This window comes from Mytilus californianus, unplaced genomic scaffold, assembly GCF_021869535.1.
Source record: "Mytilus californianus isolate M0D057914Y unplaced genomic scaffold, xbMytCali1.0.p SCAF_7, whole genome shotgun sequence".
Classification (NCBI taxonomy): Eukaryota; Metazoa; Mollusca; class Bivalvia; order Mytilida; family Mytilidae; genus Mytilus; species Mytilus californianus.
The window spans coordinates 64724294-64743677 of record NW_026262723.1 but is presented as its reverse complement, the minus strand read 5'-3'; the positions used below and the strand labels follow the sequence as shown (position 1 = coordinate 64743677).

The 19384-nt window shown below is 31.1% G+C and overlaps 1 protein-coding gene across 1 annotated transcript in view; it reads right to left on the bottom strand.

Moving 5' to 3' along the window:
• LOC127707583 (zinc phosphodiesterase ELAC protein 2-like) overlaps nt 1–15850 on the bottom strand; it is a 38381-nt gene extending 22531 nt beyond the window's left edge. The window contains exons 1-10 of the mRNA XM_052212179.1: nt 15593–15850; nt 13136–13183; nt 12552–12625; nt 11953–12017; nt 10923–10989; nt 9873–9983; nt 4934–5019; nt 4549–4607; nt 2050–2110; nt 1201–1252 (exon numbers count right to left, since the gene is read on the bottom strand). Of these exons, the coding sequence (XP_052068139.1) occupies nt 1201–1252; nt 2050–2110; nt 4549–4607; nt 4934–5019; nt 9873–9983; nt 10923–10989; nt 11953–12015 (499 nt within the window). The 5' untranslated portion in view covers nt 12016–12017; nt 12552–12625; nt 13136–13183; nt 15593–15850. The remainder of the gene's footprint in view (nt 1–1200; nt 1253–2049; nt 2111–4548; nt 4608–4933; nt 5020–9872; nt 9984–10922; nt 10990–11952; nt 12018–12551; nt 12626–13135; nt 13184–15592) is intronic.
• Nucleotides 15851–19384: the final 3534 nt, after the last annotated feature.

Sequence of the window (19384 nt, the reverse complement as noted above, 5' to 3'; positions counted from 1 at the left end):
CTCAAAATGGTTAATTTCTCAGACATTGCTTACGTTTCTTTCGATTTGACAAAAGTTAAAACCGGAAGTTTGCGATATTTTAAAGTACGAATAATTCCGGATTCATTTCCGGGATTTGTTTTGTTTATCAAATTGACAGGAAATCACCGGCTTTTTATGGCTTTTTTATTTTATTACCTTTAAAAGTGTTTGAATATAACAGATAATAGTTGCACTCGTTTAATTTAGCATGAAATCAATTTGCATTTTACGATTAAATATTAAATTTGCTGAAGATAATTTCACGCATGCGTATTACATAGTAAATAAAGCACATGTGTTACTCATGAAAAAAATACTTTTTCTACGTAAATTTAGATTTACTTTTAAATCAGAATTGATGACTGTCTTTGATGGAAAGTAAATAAATAATGAAAACACTTGTCAGGGAACTTTAATGTTTTAAAGATATTATTCTGAGCTTGTGATCACTGTCAGGTGTGAATTAAAACCACAGGTAAAAAGTGATTAGCGATCATTAGCCAATGTTTCCCGGAGGCATTGATATAGATATTAGGAGGGCCCACAGGATTATCAAACTACTGTAGTGGCAGTTTTATTACAGGAAAGGGATTATAAACAAAAACAAGTGATCACAAGTGCAAAATGTCTATTAAGAAATCCGATTTCAAACATTGAGTCAAAGAAATGACCGAAATTACTTCTGTAAAAAAATAAAATTTGTCCTAAATCCCAATTACTCGTTTAGGACAAATAGTTTCATCTTAGGACATGACTGGCAAATATGACCGTTTCCGGACCCTTGGGCAGATAGATCTTGACCTGATAATCAGTTTTACCCATGTCAGATTTACTCTAAATGCTTTGGTTTCAGAGATATAAGCCAAAATCTACATTTTACCCCTATGTTCTATTTTTAGCCATGTCGGCCATGTTGGTTGGCAGGAGGGGTCATCGGACACATTTTTTAACTAGATACCCTAATGATGATTGTGGCCAAGTTTGGTTAAATTTGGCCCAGTGGTTTCAGAGGAGAAGATTTTTGTAAAAAGCTAACGACGACGGATGACAGACGACAAGTGATGATAAAAGCTCACTTGGCCCTTCGGGCCAGGTGAGCTTAAAATTAATGTGCCTGTCATGCCTTTGACTGCATTATGTTTGAACCCTTCAAATAAATAGAAATATTAGAAAGTTTACTTATAATAGGCCTTGCAATTTCTTTTTCTGTTAATACATCATCGGGACACATCTGAAAAAAATATAATATGGTTTCAGTTTAACTTTTAACCATACACACACAATGAGTACTGGTTGAGGACCAGTTACAGCCAAGTACCAATTACCATCACCAGACATTTTATGCAATAACAGACATTTTGCATATATACAGCATTATGCTATCAGCAGCAAACAAATACTTTTATTTCATTTTTAAAAACTTTGTTTTGTTTGATACGATTTAGACAAGGAAATGCACACTTTTTTTTATCAAAATCAAATTCTATGCAACTCTTCTGTATCATTTTTATACAGTGTATCGCGTTGATTTTTAGTGACATAAAGTCATGATATGTACCCAAAATATTTCACACAATCCCAACAACTGAGTCACCAACTTTTTATATGAGGATTTAAAGTTTGAGTTTGATTTTATGACACACAAGGCAACTTTTCATCATTTTGTTAACTCTCTTTTTCATTGTATCTATGTTTCACTTGGTTCTTATTATGAACTTTTGAAGTTTATATTTATATCCACTATTCATGGTTTATCATAGTGAACATTGTTTCATGATGAGAAATTGCTTATTTCATATTTTTTTTTATATTTTTTTTATGATTAACTTTACTATTTAAATACATAGGAAATATTTATACTATTTATGTGTGTTTTTTATTTCCATTAAAATAATGGAATAAATATAGAAAAGCTTTGAAATTAGCTTTTTAAAAGATTCCAGGTCGTAATATTACTATTTCATCCTTGTAATTCAGCAGTTTAGATGTAACTAAGCTAGAAATTCAGTAAATATAAACATTACTTACTATTCTTCCATCAGATAAAGTTACATTCTCTCCATCACGTAACTGTTTTACTAAGGAAACGCTACAAGCAAAACAATTGTATCAAATTTTATCAACAATTTCTACATTTTCCCTCTGATCTTACTGCCTAATATATTTCTACATCATGGACAGGACTTGAAACTCGAAAATATAAGGAAATGATGTCAGTATCAATGCGGCAACGTCATGCTCTCATGTCCATCCTTGTCAATTGATCAATGAAAATGCATGCGACGTCATACAAATTGACAACGGGGGCTCATTTGATATTCTTGCTGATAAAATCAGTATCAAAAACAAAAATGTCATTATTCTATATAGATTAGAAATTTCGCAAAATCATAAATGCAATTATTTCTTTATCATATTTATGTACAAGAACTTTGGATAACAATTTTATTAGCAAAATTGTAGGGAATTTCATTTTATATTTTATGACAACATTTTTAAGAAGGATTAGAATTATCAATGCAGTTTTTATTGTCTGACAACTATTTTTATGTGAACATTTCAGAGGAATGCCATGATGAAAACAAGATATCCAACTAAATAAAAAGATCATACAAAATGATTCCTGACTGTTTAATGTTCAATGGTAAACCAACTTCTGTTGATAGGGGTTAACAATATAAACAACAAACCTAAAAGTAAAATACATGTATGAATGTTTTTGTTCAATAATGAAGACTTTCAAACAAATGTCTTTTTTTTCAAACAAATGTCTACATGAAGAACAGCAATAAAAGTAATGTTCCAAGATAAATCATTTTTTTCATTGTATTTATTGACTATTATCTCACTTACATATTCTAATTGTTTTTTCCAACCGTATTTTTGTAGTATCTTCATAAAGATTATCTTGCAAATCAAAGTGCTTGTGAGCACTGAAAGTGTAAAGATTGCTTTCATTTTGCAATTTTGGGAAATTTAAAAAAAATAAAGAATTGAATTGTAATCAGCTAGGCAAATTATTATTTTGAGTTGGAGTTATCCTCCATGATTGTACATTTGTAGTTTAACCTATTTTTATCACAGATTCATACACCTTCATTACTTATATGTAAGTGTCAGTAAAGAAAATCTTCTTGATAAGTATGGTAATTCAAATACACATTATATTGTAACTTGAATATATAAGTATAACATATCATTAATAAATTGCATGACAATGACTGGATAGGATCTAAAGAATGATCACTTCACTGTACTATTTTGTTTGAACTATGAAAGGTAGTGATAAACCTTGGAAGATTTAAATACAGTGATCGGGAAGGACGTGCGCCTTGGGCCAATTGCGCTTATCGACCAGAAATGGTGCATAGAGTGACAAATGTAAGCGCCCGCGTGGTGCATGATATTTTTCACTTCTTTTTGAAACGTTGAGATATCGTCGAATGGATTTCCGATCGTATTTCGTGCCGCCAGGTGTGAGTACACAACTCCAATGATAGGAGCACTTATATATTTTTGGGACGTCTCAGGTGTTTTCCTATGGTAATAATAGCAACATGCGGTATGACTGATTACCCAAAAAACGTAATTAACCATCATTCATGATATAATTTTTTATAAACAACTTTAAATTTGTGAAAATTGGCTAGTACAGTCGAGAATTCTTCTCTAATTATAATCTTTTAAGTAAGCTTGCTATTATTTCGATTGAAAAATCCAAAAGCCTTTTTATGAATAGCATAGTATTTGTCTCCATAAAAGGGGCTTAACTGTCCTTGTCAATTTTTTTGGTCTTTGGCTCGTTTTGACATTAAACATGCCTTCAGCGAATTGTTGTCGTGTCTTATCAATTAACGTTGCTCTCTACTGTTATTCTTGTCATCGTGATGAAGTAATAATAATACAAGTGCAGAGGAAATGCCAGAAACGTCCTCTAATACGGAACGTCTGGAATAAGTATGGTATCGACGAAGACCCAAATTTAATGTAAAAAAAACATGAACATGAACAAGGGAACAGTACCAGTTTGAACATTGTAAATAAAGGTTATCGTAAATATTGCCCGGTTTGGAAGAAGTTATTGTATATTCATTGAAATTGAAATAACAAAATCACAGGAACAATTTCCATGATATTAATTAGAATCATACTTGTAAGTACAGTGAAATATACACTTTTTTATTTTTTTTTATTGTTAACGAATGGCCCACTCATTTGACAACATGGCCCATTAATTCTAAAAATGGCCCATTGAATTTATTTTTGGGGGGCCCTGGGCCCATAGAGAAAAAATCCTTCCAGATCACTGTAAATACCTAGTCAATACCATAGAATTTTGATTGCATATCATGCAATCTTTACCCAAAAAAAACATTTTTTTAACGATATCCTTCCAATCAATCATAACAGTATGAAATATAAATCAAATATAATTAGTGAAATATTTACCTAAATTCAGCTAGATTTAAAAATAAACATGGTCTTCAATAATATGTTGGTAAAAAAGAAAACATAACTTGTACTTACTCATTTATACCTAAGTCTATACACTTCTGATAATTTACAACTTGATTTTTAGGATTAGGCTGAAATAATACAAATTAGGTAATATTTTCTAAATCATGCCACTTTACCTTATGCATATAGAGTGGGTTTACAAATGACTAAATAATAGAACAAGATCAGGTATTTAGTTACAAATAAAAAAAAAACTAGTTTCATTTATTTTTTTAATATGATTAAACACAATTTTCATCATTCTATATCTAACATATAAATCCATAAAACTTTATGTGTTAACAGGTTTAAGACTAAAGTAACCCCATAAATGGATAAAAATATTCCAGTATCATTTCTTGCTACTTGTAAACTAAAATAAAAATAATGAAAATGACTAATTTTTTCTACATACCTTAATGATATAGGCATAAGTACAATCTGGGTCTGATAAAGGTGTATAAAATGAAAGAAGCTGTTGTGATAGTGGACTAGAAGATTCTACAATAAAACAAATAACAAGTAAAACTGTGAGCTACTGCTCACTGATAATACCCCCGCCGAGATATTTCGGTAAACAGGAAGTTGTTGAGTGATGAATCTGAAAACGGATCACACGGTATAGCTGACTTATATAAACCCTGAAACCAAATTTCAGAAATCCTTGTCAAGTAGTTCCTGAGAAAAATGTAACGAAAATTTTCAACTTGGCTATCATGTGTAAAATAATTCAAGTGTTCGGTAAACAGGAAGTTGTTGAGTGATGAATCTGAAAACACATCACAGGGTGTAACTTACTTATATAAACCCTGAAACCAAATTTCAGAAATCCTTGTCAAGTAGTTCCTGAGAAAAATGCGACAAAACTATTTATGGGACGGACGGACGGACTGACGGACTGATGGATGGACAGACAGAGGTAAAACAGTATACCCCCACTTTTTTAAAGCGGGGTATAATAAAAATGATGCACTATATCCTCTATATAACCTAGATAAAGCTTGATAACATATATGAATCAAAGTGCTGGGAGCTCTAAGGGAAAAAACGGCCATTGTTTCTATTTTTTGGGGTATCTTATGATAGTCCAGATTTTTCACCATTTTCACCATCAACCTTATAAATCTTATTTTATCAACAAATATCAGATTCATTGTAGGTAGGCTGACTGACAATAGAATAGAAATGATCTGTATTTAAAATCTATGGCCTTTGTTTGTTTATCAAAAAATAATTGTGAAGTGAAGTTGACTACCAGTTTCACTTTCAAAGTCTTTCATACAAAGAATTATCCCAAGACCAGCTAGAATGATTCACAATATTGAAGTAAATTGTTGTTTCATGCAATTTCATTCCTTAGTCAAGAATTCCTCATGAGGTCAATTTGAACAAATGGAGGCGATCAGCACCTTCTAAGTCAAAATATTTAACTACAGGCTTAATAAGCAGTTAATGACTAATAATTATGCTAGACAAGATGACTTTAGGAATTTGGTATCATATATATACTTTTTTCATGTAAGAATGAATGCTCAGTATTGGCGATATAAATTGGTTATTTCACAAACGTGGAAATTTGAAGCAGTGAAAATACTGTCTAGACAAGGTTTGATTTAATAATTGTCTAACTGCCACAGCTTTGTGATATAGCATAAAGTATAAATATACACCCTGATAATAAATTATTCTAGAAATGATATATTTCAATCTCAATGTAGTCCAATCTATTGTATATAAGAAATGAACAAGGAAGTGTAGACAAATCAAAGTTAATTCAAAAAGACTCAATTTCATTGCATGTAGGACATACATATTATGTTGAAAGTCTGTAATATGAAGGTTTTACAACAAGTATCACATAAACTTAACATTATCAATGATCCATCAAAAATGATGTCAAGGTCAGATGAACCATGCCAGAAAGTCATGTACACTTCACAATCATTTCATACACCACATATGGTGGTCCTATTGCTTAAAGTACCTGGAAAACAGACCAAACCACATAAACTTAACATTGATCAATGAACCATAAAATGAGATCAAGGTCATATGAACCCTACTAGACAGACATGTACACCTTACATTCATACCATACAACAAATATAGTTGACATATTGCTGATAGTATCTGATAAACTGACAAAACCATGAAAAATTAACAATGACCAATGAACCATGAAAATGAAGTCAAGGTTAGATAAAACCTGGAAGACAGACATGTACACCTTACAACCATGAACCTTAGGCAAACCATATAGGTCATATTTTCTTTAAAAGCGCTAACATGATAAAACTGCTAACAGGGTTGGATCCAAGAATTTTTTTAAAAGAGGGGAGGTAATTCCAAAAAATTTCACATTAATGGCCAAGTGTAGTGATGCAGAAAAAATTTAGGAGGATTTTTGTGCTCAACAAGAGGCTGTCAGAGTGACAGCAAACCGGATTTTCCTGCAGAGGTCGAACCCTGAACAGTTGAGCAAGTATGGACACTACATTTAAGCTTAAAACAGCTCTGAATTTGGATTGGGATTGAATATTTGACACAGCATAGGTTTGTGACACAAAATGAATGTGGTCAAAGAACTGAAATATTTGAAATTGGACAATTACCTATTATGGTCTAATATCCAAAATCTAAGTACATTGTTAGAATCAGCATATCAAAGATCCCCAAGAATTCATTTTTTTATGAAATCAAACAAAAGTTTAATTTAGGACCCTTTGGACCTCAATGTGGACCAATTTGAATAAGGAGCCCACAATCCAAAATCTGTCAATACATGGTAAGATTCAGCATTTAAAAGAACCCCATAAATTCAATTTTTATTGAATCAAAACAAAGTTTAATTTTTGGACCAGGGCTTCCAAAATTATTTTTAGCCAGCCGGACATTTTATATATTATCCCGATTTTAATCCCTTAAGACTAAATAAATAAAAGGCAATTATGGTAATCAGTTGCCGAGTTGGCCATCCCAATGATTGACATTAAAAAAAAAACGATATTAAACTTTCTTTGATTCAAATTCAAAGTTCTGACGTAAACTGTTAAATTGGCAGTGCATCATTCGAAGTGTGCAACATCAGCGTACTTATATCTGCTTAGACTCTTTATTTGTGCAAAATAACGTTGTCAAAAACTTTACTTTCGTTTTCAAATCTAAACCGGATGTTATCTTGACAATGGTAAAACATGGACCAGAGACGGATACGTAAATTCTGTGTACGTTTGCAAAGCATGAATGAGTGCAAGTAGCTCTTTCTACGTTATTTCTTCAAGAAAATATACGAAATAAACGTGAGATAAAGGTATCGATGACAATTTAAGCATTTTTTGAAAAAATTAGGATGCATAATTAAATTTCACACCTGCACACATGCGCACACGTGTACTAGTTCAAACAGAGACATGTCTCTGGTTCAAACAACGTGGTTATGACGATTTTTCATTTTCACCTTTTTTTTATTTTTTCATCAAATCATATTTGTAAATGTATTTCTGATAATTTTAATCTTTTTAACTAAATTAATAAGATGCAAACCGCTGAAATGTAAGAAAATAACTTTAAATAGACCGATAAATGTCTGGTTCAAAATAGTTTACCTGTCACCTGAACAGGTAAATTTCAGCTGTTCGACAACTAATTAGCCTTGATTAAAATGAGAAGGTATTAAAGTAGGGGTTGTTTTGATAGTACTTAATGATCATGTCACTTTTATGACCGGAAATGTGTGGCTGTTAAAGGCAAAAGGTTGGGTCAAAAAGATCGCGAAATATGTTAAAATGACCGTCTCTTAAGCCTTGAAAACTAAAAAGTAGATGTCCGTTTCATGTTTTGCCCAGCCGGACTTTTACCGGACATTATACAAATGTCCGGAATATATGACCGTTTTGGAAGCCTTGTTTTGGACCCTGATTTGGACCAACTTGAAAACTGGGACCAAAAATCTAATATTTAAATACAGGTTTAGATTCAGCATTTGAAAGACCCCTATATATATTTAATTTATGTTGAAATGAAACACAGTTTAATTTTATCCATATAATATTGTTCAAAGGGAAATAACTCAAACTGAATAAATAGTTCTCTAAAATTAGATATGTTATATACATCTATTTTCAAATTATATTCAATAATATAATAACAACAACCAGTGATGACTAAGTTCTCTAAAATTAGATATGATTTAATCACTAAAACATTGTTAGAATCAGCATATCAAAGAACCCCAAGAATTCAATTTTTTATTAAATTAAACAAAAGTTTAATTTAGGACCCTTTGGGACCTAAATGTGGTATTATCTAATCAATAATGAAAATAAATACAGGTTTAGATTCAGCATTTCAAAGAACCCTATAAATATTCAATTTATGTTGAAATCAAACACAGTTTAATTTTGGACCCCAATTTGGACCAACTTGAAAACTGGGCCCAAAATCAGAAATCTAAATATATGTTTATTAAAAGACAATATAAGCTTAGTTTTTAAAGTTCACTTCATAAAAAAAATACATACAGCATTCAGAAAATTAGTTTTTACAGAATAACAAACAAACCTACCACAAAATTCTTCAAACAATTAACCAAATCCAAAATTTTATTTTTAATACAATGTCTTTTAAAAATCTTTAAAACTTGTCTGTAATTATCTTTAAAATGTCTAAAAATGAACAGTAAATTTCTTACTATATAGCTTATAATCATCAGTACTTAGGAAACAGAAAATTTTCAAATAAATCCGTCACTCCAATTACAATTGTGTCATAAGACATTTACCATACGTTTTGTAATCTGATAACAGGTGAAAACTATTTAAAAACACTTAGTGTAATCAAACTTTATATATATAATTAACAATTTTTGTTCAAAGGGAAATAACTCAATCACATTAGAAGTACCACTTTTGGATATTAAAAAGGGCGATAACTCAACAAGGAGAAAACCTAAAATCATGAAAATTGAACTTGACCTTCATTTAGTCACAGGAAACAACATATCTAAATTTGAAAAAATTTGGTAATAGCATTTTCTTGTTATTGGACTGACACACCATTCCAGGCCCTTTTGTTTTCCACATAATTAGTATTACCAATAACTAACAAGTTCCTGGTCGACGGGTTCAAACAGAAAGATTTTGAAAGCAGAGAAAACTGTACACCTTATAATCAGCATCAATTTATAAGATGACAATACGAATACTAAAAGTCCAGGCTAAAAATAAGACGTAGATACTTTAATTCAGTCACGGACCAGCGAGTCACAGGTGTGTTCTAGTACTTCATAACTTGACAGCAATTGAAACCATGAACAATTATACATATCAATTATCCTTATCAGTTATCTGTGTTACCTTGGTCTTTTGGAGGATAATACAGATCTTCTTTCTTGTCTGGTAATAATGGAACATAGGCAATATTTAAATCAGAATTTTCAAAACCTGTCATTGCTTTTGATTGTCTCCCTATCAAAATATAAAAAAATATGTCAAATGCTTTAAAATGAATATAGTACATGTTTCATGCACACAGAAATATAAATTATATGGATTTTTTAGACAAATAATGAATAAATTACAACTTATGTACATAACTGAGAAACAGATTACTTTATAAAAGACAAAATAGTAAAAAAAAAAAAAAACATCATTTCTGACCTCAATCTACAAATGATCTATAACTAAATCACTTTACTGCATGTTTCAGCTATTATTAAAATGTATTTTTGTAACCATATCTTTAATGATCAGTTTATAATTATATATATAAAGAATCACATCATATTTGGTCCTTTTTTTGAATAGCAATGCTAAAATATTGTTTCAATGCCTTCCTTAAACATTTGGCTAAATGTTACTAATACTTTAATAGTTTGGTTGCATATTAACTTTTTACAGTTCAGAAACTTGGGATTAGTCCAATAGAGCTCAAAATTAAAGTCTTTTCTTCTAAATCTAATCACACTAGACTAAATACAAAACAAAATAATTCAACTAAATTAAGTTTTGATAATCTTTGATATAGGGGTCCATTTTTTCAAAATGTGGAATTTGTAAATGTATAAATCTGAAAATCAAAAAGCTTTGAATATATCTGAAAATGTTCTGTATGCATATGCTGAAAAGTCTTCAAAGTCTTAGAACAATTGTTCAACTTCCAAAGAATATCTGTAGGTTTGAATTTTTGTTAAAGGAAAATACATTTAGTGGTTGCCTTGCTATTGGCACATAGTATATAAAATGCTTTCTAGCCATCTACTGATCCAGTGATTAAATACACTAGTTAATCCATCCAAACAGAATTTTCTATAATATGAAATTATACCAAAGAAGAGAAAAAAACAAAACATGTAGTTTATTATCAAATGTGTTTAACCATTTTATGTAAAGAAAAAAAATATTTACCAATATCCAATTTTGTGTTGATATCATCATAAAGCATCATATAGCCTTTTCTTTGTACTACAGATTCCTTCAAATAAAACCAAAAAGTTTCACGTTTTAAATACACTAAATAAATGAAGTTTCAAAAGTTACTGAGCACCTGATTCGAGATAAACTACTTTAAGTGTACATATACCCAGTACCTTATTTAGTTAAGTATTTCAGCAAGACAGATAACAGGTTAAAAATTCAGGCTGAAATATTCATGTTGATTTTTTATAATACATGTAGATGTCTTCTTTGAAATATACAACAGAGCAGTACACCTAGGACATGCCCCTTAAAGTTAAGAATATAGATATAAAGAGATGTGGTACAATGTATGATTGAAAACTAACTACCAGAAACAAAAGGACGAAGATGTAAACATCTAAAGGTCACCTTACGGCTTTCAACAATGAGCAAAACCCATACCATATAGTAAGCTATAAAAGGCCTCAGCATGACAAAATGTGAAAAAATTCAAAAAGGAAACCAACGGCCTGATTTACGCTTCAAACAATAAACAAAAAAACAAATATGGCATACTGCAACCAACAACAGCCACTGAATAACAGGATCATGACTTTGGACAGGCACATAATGTCAGGTGTAGTTTAACATTTTTGGGAGGGCTCAAACCTCGCCCCTAACTTGACTCTTGAGACTGTGGTGCAATAACACTACATATGAACATACTATATAATCAGTTGGAAAAGGCTTGACTAATCAGTATAATTTGACAATAAGCACACCAAAAAAGTTAGTAAAATGACAAAAACACAAGGTACCCATCCAAGATCAATCAGAGTTATTGATTTAAGCAACATTATAACACCTACAATTATCTCAAAAAAAACATGATAAAGGATTAAGCATAAACTGTCTGAAAATGATACAACCATCAGTTTCTACTCATATTTCCTTTGCCTTATTTATTTATTTATTTCTTTTGATATATAAATTAATACCAAAGATGTATATTTTTTATTGATATATATGCCATACATACAATTCCAACAGGTCCATGTACAGTAACTTTTCCAACACCTGCTACTGCTAAACCTAGAGACATTCCTGCAATTAAAAACAAATTATAAATTATATTAATTCATTCCTGAGAATAACTTCATAAGAAAGATGTTTCTAGCTGAACTTTCGGACGAAGAACTTCAATCTTTGATAAAGAGATGTGGTATGTCATTGCCAAAGAGACAACTATTCATAAGAGACCAAAGGTTGAGGATGTAAACATCTATAGGGCACTGCATGGCCTTCAACAATGAGCAAAGCCAATACTGTATGGTAATTAAACTTTAAATGAGCCTAAGTATATCAAAATGTGAACCAATTCCAAAGAGAAACCAATGCAAGAGTCTGATTTATGCTAAATACAATTAGGATAATTTTCTATAACAATTTTTTTTTGGTAAAAAAAAAAACACTTGCACATGATATAGGCTTGGATATTTATTGAGAAGTAACAGAAAATGGCAAAAAAAGTTAGTTGGATGCAAACAACAAAAGATAGTCATACAACATGAAAATACATATTGCTTTAATTTGTCCTTGATCAAATTTCAATTTTTACCTTCAAATGAAATTACATACCATATAATCCTCCAAGATTGTTCCAAGACTTATTAGTGATGAAAATGTTTTCTATTCTAGCAAACTTCTTGAAGCTAAAAAATCCAAAAAGAAAGCATTTCTTTAAGTTTTATTTCAATACAGTATAAAGATTAAAGCATTATATCTTAAGCATTAAACCACATATTTCATTGCTATGTTGAAGTAAGTGCATTCAGGATACTATTTGGCTGGGTTTTTTTGGCCCTCCCTCAATATCAAGTCCATTATTTCAAGATGATAAGTGTTTGAAGTTGTTCATGTTGATGCATAAACATGTGCGAAATGGAAAAATAATATTGTTGTGAAGATTTTCTAGTTAAGCATTAACATTTGCACCCCAAAATAGGGGTCAAAAGGTTTAATTTATGCAGATAAGTGAAGACCACTGTGTAATGAAAAGTTTGAAGTTAAAGCTTCCCATTTCACTTTGTTATGTTATGTGTGCATGTGTTGTTAATTAGAAGTTTTGAAAACAATATACATGATATAATTGTTTCTTATAATTCAAAAAATCTTTTAAAGAATGCACCATTCAAAATGGAATAAATTAAGTATGACCTTACCAAACATTCTTTATTCTCTGAGTTCCTTCTCCACAATTAAATACAAAACTGAAAATACATAATGTACAATTCTGTTTAATTATCAAATGATTCTCTATACATTGCAATACAAAATCATCAGTGTTCACAATAATTAAGGTGTTAGCTGTTAAAAAAAAAAACCAAAACATCATTTTAATACATGAGATCTTTTTTAATAAAGAATATATAAGTTATTCAAATTATGGAGAAATACAAATATATTTGTAGCGCTATGTGCCTCTAATCTTGAAATATACATGTAAAATATACCAGTAAGCATTGAAAAACAAAAACAGAATTTTGGCTTGATTTTTCATATGAAATGTACATGATGTATGACAATGAATGAAATGAAATAAAAATTAATCTGTAAAAATGCAATAAATATTACAATATCCTAATGCTTGAACCCTTGACATAATTAGAACAATGAAATTTACGACAAAAAATAAAAGACTTCTAAAAGATTCTGTGTTAAAGCCTACTGCAAAGCAAATGGAGCACATTAATCATGTTAAATAAGATAACCAAATCATGACAGTAAGAAGGGAATGTTTAAACATTATCAAAGTATTCAGGCAAAATACATAACATGCATGATGACAGTAAGACCCTGTTCACACTAGCATTTTTTTAATCTATCTCAATTTGAATCGTTCTACATCTTGTTCTAAGTAAAACCAGTTAGCGTTCACATTATCTTTTATCCTAACGATCTCTATTGGTCTAATCTGAACCACTGCGTTTACACTACGAGTAAAAATGCAATCAATCTGACCTAATTACCCGGGAAATTGTAAACACTGTGTATAAATAGAAATATTTAATCAAATTAATGTGTTGAAACACACGCTTGCAAAAAAATAATCATGATAATGGATGAAGCAACTGTTTCACTTGAATTACAAGTTCAAATGTTGATACTGCTGTTCTTATATTTTTCGCTAATTGTCATCCCTTTTATGTTGGTCATCCATTTTGTAATAAATTGGATGATGATGCTGGTTGGTTCTTTAATGTCTAGCGGCAAATTAAATGAATATTTATACGAGAACATGTTAATGTTTCTATGAATATGAACTGTACTAGACTGACACATTTAGCCATGTTTTGACTTGATAGTTTACAAGGCAACTGTCCACAGGAAGACATGTCATCCTACCCAAACACATTAGTCTAACACAGAGCCGACCAGTCTTTGTTTTTACACCTAAATGCTGCATGCTTGGCAGAGAAGAAAAAACAAGCTGTGATGGAACCCATAACCTCCTGCAATTGAGACAATCTACTACTACTAGACCACTAAAGCAGTAGGTTGAATGAACCATTCATGTAATAATTAAAAAAGAATACCTGGTTTACCAGGATTAGTACTTTGAATAAATTATACAACAACTGATATATTCATGTATTTCCCTGTAAATAATTTTTTTGCAATTTTACGGTAGGTATCGGGTCCGTTTGCCCTCATAACATGTCCGCCCCTGGGTCCGTTCGCCCTGAGTTCGTTAGCCCATAGAGTCCGTTCGCCCTGGGTTCGTTCTCCCTACTTTTATAATAAATTTTTCAGATATTTATATGGTATAAATTCTTGAAATTCATGAAACCACATGAAATATTTAAAATTGATGGCGTGTTTTGGAGCATAAATTGTTCATTATAATAATTCTCACTGATCATGCTGATTGTTGTAATAATTGTCTTTGATGGATTAATAATAAAAACAAGATTTTGTTTTGATAAACTAGTCAGCTTGGAATAAGTAAAAACAATGATGTACATGTACGAATTGTAAAACATGAACAGGATTTATAAGTTCATTTATTATCATACTACATAAATTGACTGACTAGAATTATTAAAATTGTTAACACATATCAATAAAGATAAATACATTGTATTTCAGTATTTTACTATGCAATTCAAAGGAAAATAATTATTTGGTTGCAGCAATACAAACATTTGTCGATGTTTTCAACAAACTTTAACATACATTTTGTACTCTGTTCAAATAAGCATTATGCAACTTGACACAAATAAAAAAAAATCAGGGTGAATGGACCCTGAGCGAACAGGTATTAGGGCGAACAGGTACTAGGGCAAACACGAATCAGGGCAAACGGACCCTGATTCCAATTTTACAATGTCACAATGCTTATGTTATTACATCATCATGATCATAGTAAGAATCGATTGTTCAATTATATCATTTTCACAGAGTGACATCAGGTCAATCGGTGATACTCTTCATATAAATTAACTACAAATTGACATATTGGAGAGAAAAACTGAAAAAATCAACAACCTCCTGTTTGATATTATTTTTTTTTAATTGTCAGCTATCTGAAAAAAAATTCAAACACCTACATTCACCTCCTGTCTGATATTTTAAAATAGTGAATGTCAGCTATCTATTTTTAATCGTTTTTTATTTACCTCCCATTTGATGTGACTAAAATCACAGATTTTGGAGTGCCTGGGCCACCACTGGATATCACACATAACTCAACAAAATTACTGAAACTTGATGTCTTCACGACATTCTGCAAACTATCCGAAGACTTTTCCTGTAGCTTAGATATGCGTTTACCCGTGTATCTATTATATCTAGTTTTTAATCTTCTTATTTCTTTATTTGTATGTGGTCTTAATAGAAAAGCGAGTAAACTTTTTTGTAAAATAAAATTTCGGCAAAGCATGATGAAAGAGTAAAAAAAAATATGGGAACGGAACGTACATTTGTTATTTTATTTACATTCACTCTTTCCTACGAGATAACGTCCTTTAGCTAGGAGCACCTCTCAGTTGATATATCTGTTAAATAGACTATTGAGTGTTTATTGCTGTTGGTTTTTATATACTTCTCATCTTCAATATTTTTATATTAGTGCTGTGTGTTTAATTTATCATATAAGCTATAGAAGATATAAAAAATAATATAAATAGTCCCTAGTGGTATTTTTAATGTAAGTAAGGGTGGGGTGGGAATTACATTTTTTTTATACTTTGACAAAATGTATTTTATATGATATCGTGCTTTTTTCAAAAGTATTATAAAAACTGTAGGACACGTAGCTTTTTTTCAAGCTACAGTTTGTGAAAGATTGTGATAGGAAATGCAAGCTCTGTCGGAATATTATATATACTCCATATGCAGGTGCTGTTGGAATGTTGCTACATAGAAATGGAAAGTTCACAAATGGGAATCTGAAATCATCTCTTTTGTCGTAAAGTGTTGACTCAACTGACCCTCATTGTCAATTTCTAAATGTAAGTCAAGATATGAGGCAGACTTAACTGTATCTGTTGTATCCTTTGTCTGAAGTTCGATGGGATATATGCATTCAATGTAGTCACCAAAATTTGAATTATTTAGTGAGAGGACATCATCTATGTAGCGGAAACTGAAGCTAAAGAATATGCTAGCTTTTTTTCATTCTTCATGAGAAGATTATGTATGAAGTAAGCCTCATATAAATAAAAAATAGAAAAGTCAAATGTTTTATATTATATTGCAAGCTGATAGTCTTAGATTATATGTACTCGAACAGATCTTTAGAAATTTTTAGTATCCACATCTGATTCACGCCGTCCCTAGAATAGATAGTTTCATATAACTTTGAAGTCAGGCTTTCATTGCTGATAAAATTGAGTTAATAATTTAGAAAGAGGTTTCGTGCAGCACTTGGAACACCCAGCAATATAACGTTGTTTGTAAGGACATTGGGGGCTTGGATGAAATTTGAAAAAAGGCAGGACAGGAGTTTTGAGTGAAAAAAAAAGGCAGGATGACAATTTATGTAAAAAAAAGTCAGGATAAACTAATAAAAAAAAAGGCAGGACCGAATAGAGTGAAAATAAAAAGGCAGGACACAGATTACAACTAAAACAAATGCAGGACAAAATATTGTTCACCCTAGCCCCACCCCCAATAAAAGATTACAACTAAAAAAATGCAGGACAAAATATTTTTCACCCTAGCCCCACCCCCAATAAAAATCAAATAGTAGCTCCCTTACATACAGTTGAAAATTTTTCAACATATGAATAAACTCATCATAGATACCATGACGAAGGACGAACAGATTTTTTTAAGTACAATGGACTGATATTAGTAAGGAAAACTTGAAAGACAAGATGTCATCAGCTGATAAAGTAAGTTCAGTTTGCTTTTCGGTAAATGTACAAGTAATCATTCCTTTAAACTAATCATCTAAGTCATAAAATGTAGGCAGATGTTCATTTTATTTTCTATGTGTTATACCATTCTTATAACACATGCACTTTAACTGTTTCGGTTCTTATACATCTTTGGCTTTTAAATATTCGGCATTGAACGTTCCTGATGGAGGTAAATCCAGAAAAGCGCTTCGGACACATGGTATTTTAACGTGTTGTTTTCATTTTTTAGTGCAAGCAATCTTTAGGGGACGACCATTTGATATTCTGGGGGGGGGCCAGGAGGATTTTGAAAATAAATAACTCAGCCTTGATAATCACAAAAGTAAATGGTTTGTTCTGTGGTAGTTTGAAAATAAATTACCTGACTTGCAATGTATTGAAAATAAATAACTCAGCAGGTCTAATCGAAAGTATGAGATGGCACCAGATTCTTCATAAATTCATCTTTTTTCCAAAAAAAAAAATCGGGAAACACTTCCCATATCTTTTAAATTAATAATAAAAGTATAAATATTATTTAAATATACTTGCTGTGACCTATAATGGTTTACTTTTATAAATTTTGACTTGGATGGAGAGTTGTCTCATTGGCATTCATACCACATCTTCTTATATCTATTGAAATGTCAGAAAACTGGTTTCATTTAACCTGAGGTTAATTGTCTCAGGAACACTTACCTCACTTTTATTAAATCAGGGCTGTAACTACATTGAGACAAATGCCTCATGTAGGAAATTTCAAAACCAAACGCTTGTCTCCATATCAAATTGTGTTCACCGTGAGTGCCTTGCAAGAAGCAAGTTCTGTTCTCCCTCAGACGTAGCCCCTGACTTTTCGGGATCAATGTTTCTTATTTATTTGTCTTTTGTTCATTGATTGCCCTTCTGTATTCTGTTAGTGTTGCATTCATTTTGTAATTTAGTAATTTTATTATTAACTTGATACTGAGTTTAAAAAAACACAGCAGCCACAGACTTAACTATGTGAATTACATTTTTGCTTTATCATGCATATTTGTCTTTTGATGTTGTTCCTAGAAACTTAAGTCTTACACTGAATCTATAACGTGATTTTGCTTTGAGACCAAAATATTGTCATAAAATTATTAAAACAGAACTTGCATTTTCAGTTTAAGAAAGGGTCTGGGGAACACCCAGAAGGCATGATTTTGCATCATTTGTTCTACAGCTTCTTGGGCCTTCAGCGGTTCAAAGACCCTTCAAAAAAAATTTTGCCTCGCTCCGCTCGGCAAAATATGTTTGCCAATACTTTTAAAAGAGTCTTAGTTACAAACAAACTTTAATACTGTGTATGTATGTATGCAATACATGTATATGCATTGGGGGATATAGGAGATTCATTTCTGCAGAGGATAATAATTAATTCTGATTAAGTGGTACATAATGACTTGACTATACATGAATTATTTATAATAAACAAATAATTTAAAAATTGTATGTTTTCGAATATATAAATATAGTTGTGAAAATAAATAATCAGTCCCTTGCTTTAATGAAAATGAAAAATCTTGCTTCAATAGTGCAGAAAATAGATAATCTGTCCTCTTAGTTTACAAAAATAAATAACCGATCCAAAACAAATCCTCCTGGCCCCCCCCCAGAATATCAAATGGTCGTCCCCTTATGTACATTTAGTACGATGCGTATAAACTGTGTATCTGTAAGTCTGGGCATTATATGGATTGCTTGTTTATGAGATGACAATCGGTGTCTGAGACGGTGTTCTGAGTTTTCGATTTTCAGTATTATCCCACATTTTGTGACAGAAACAAGAAGGGATTTTCATAGCCTTGGTTTATATTTTTTAATTGTTATGTTAGCCGTATTTGCTGTTGCTTTCTTTTGAGCGAGTTACTGGTACTTTGTGCAGATTGTGATGATGTTGCTCAATACCGTTGCAGTGATTTTCAAAAATATATGTTCGTAAGAGAAAAAATGAAAATACCCCGTTTCGAGGGAAGGCCAGACAGAATTATTATCTATTTTTTTTAAAATTTTTATTGCGTGCTAAGGTTATGTTTATAT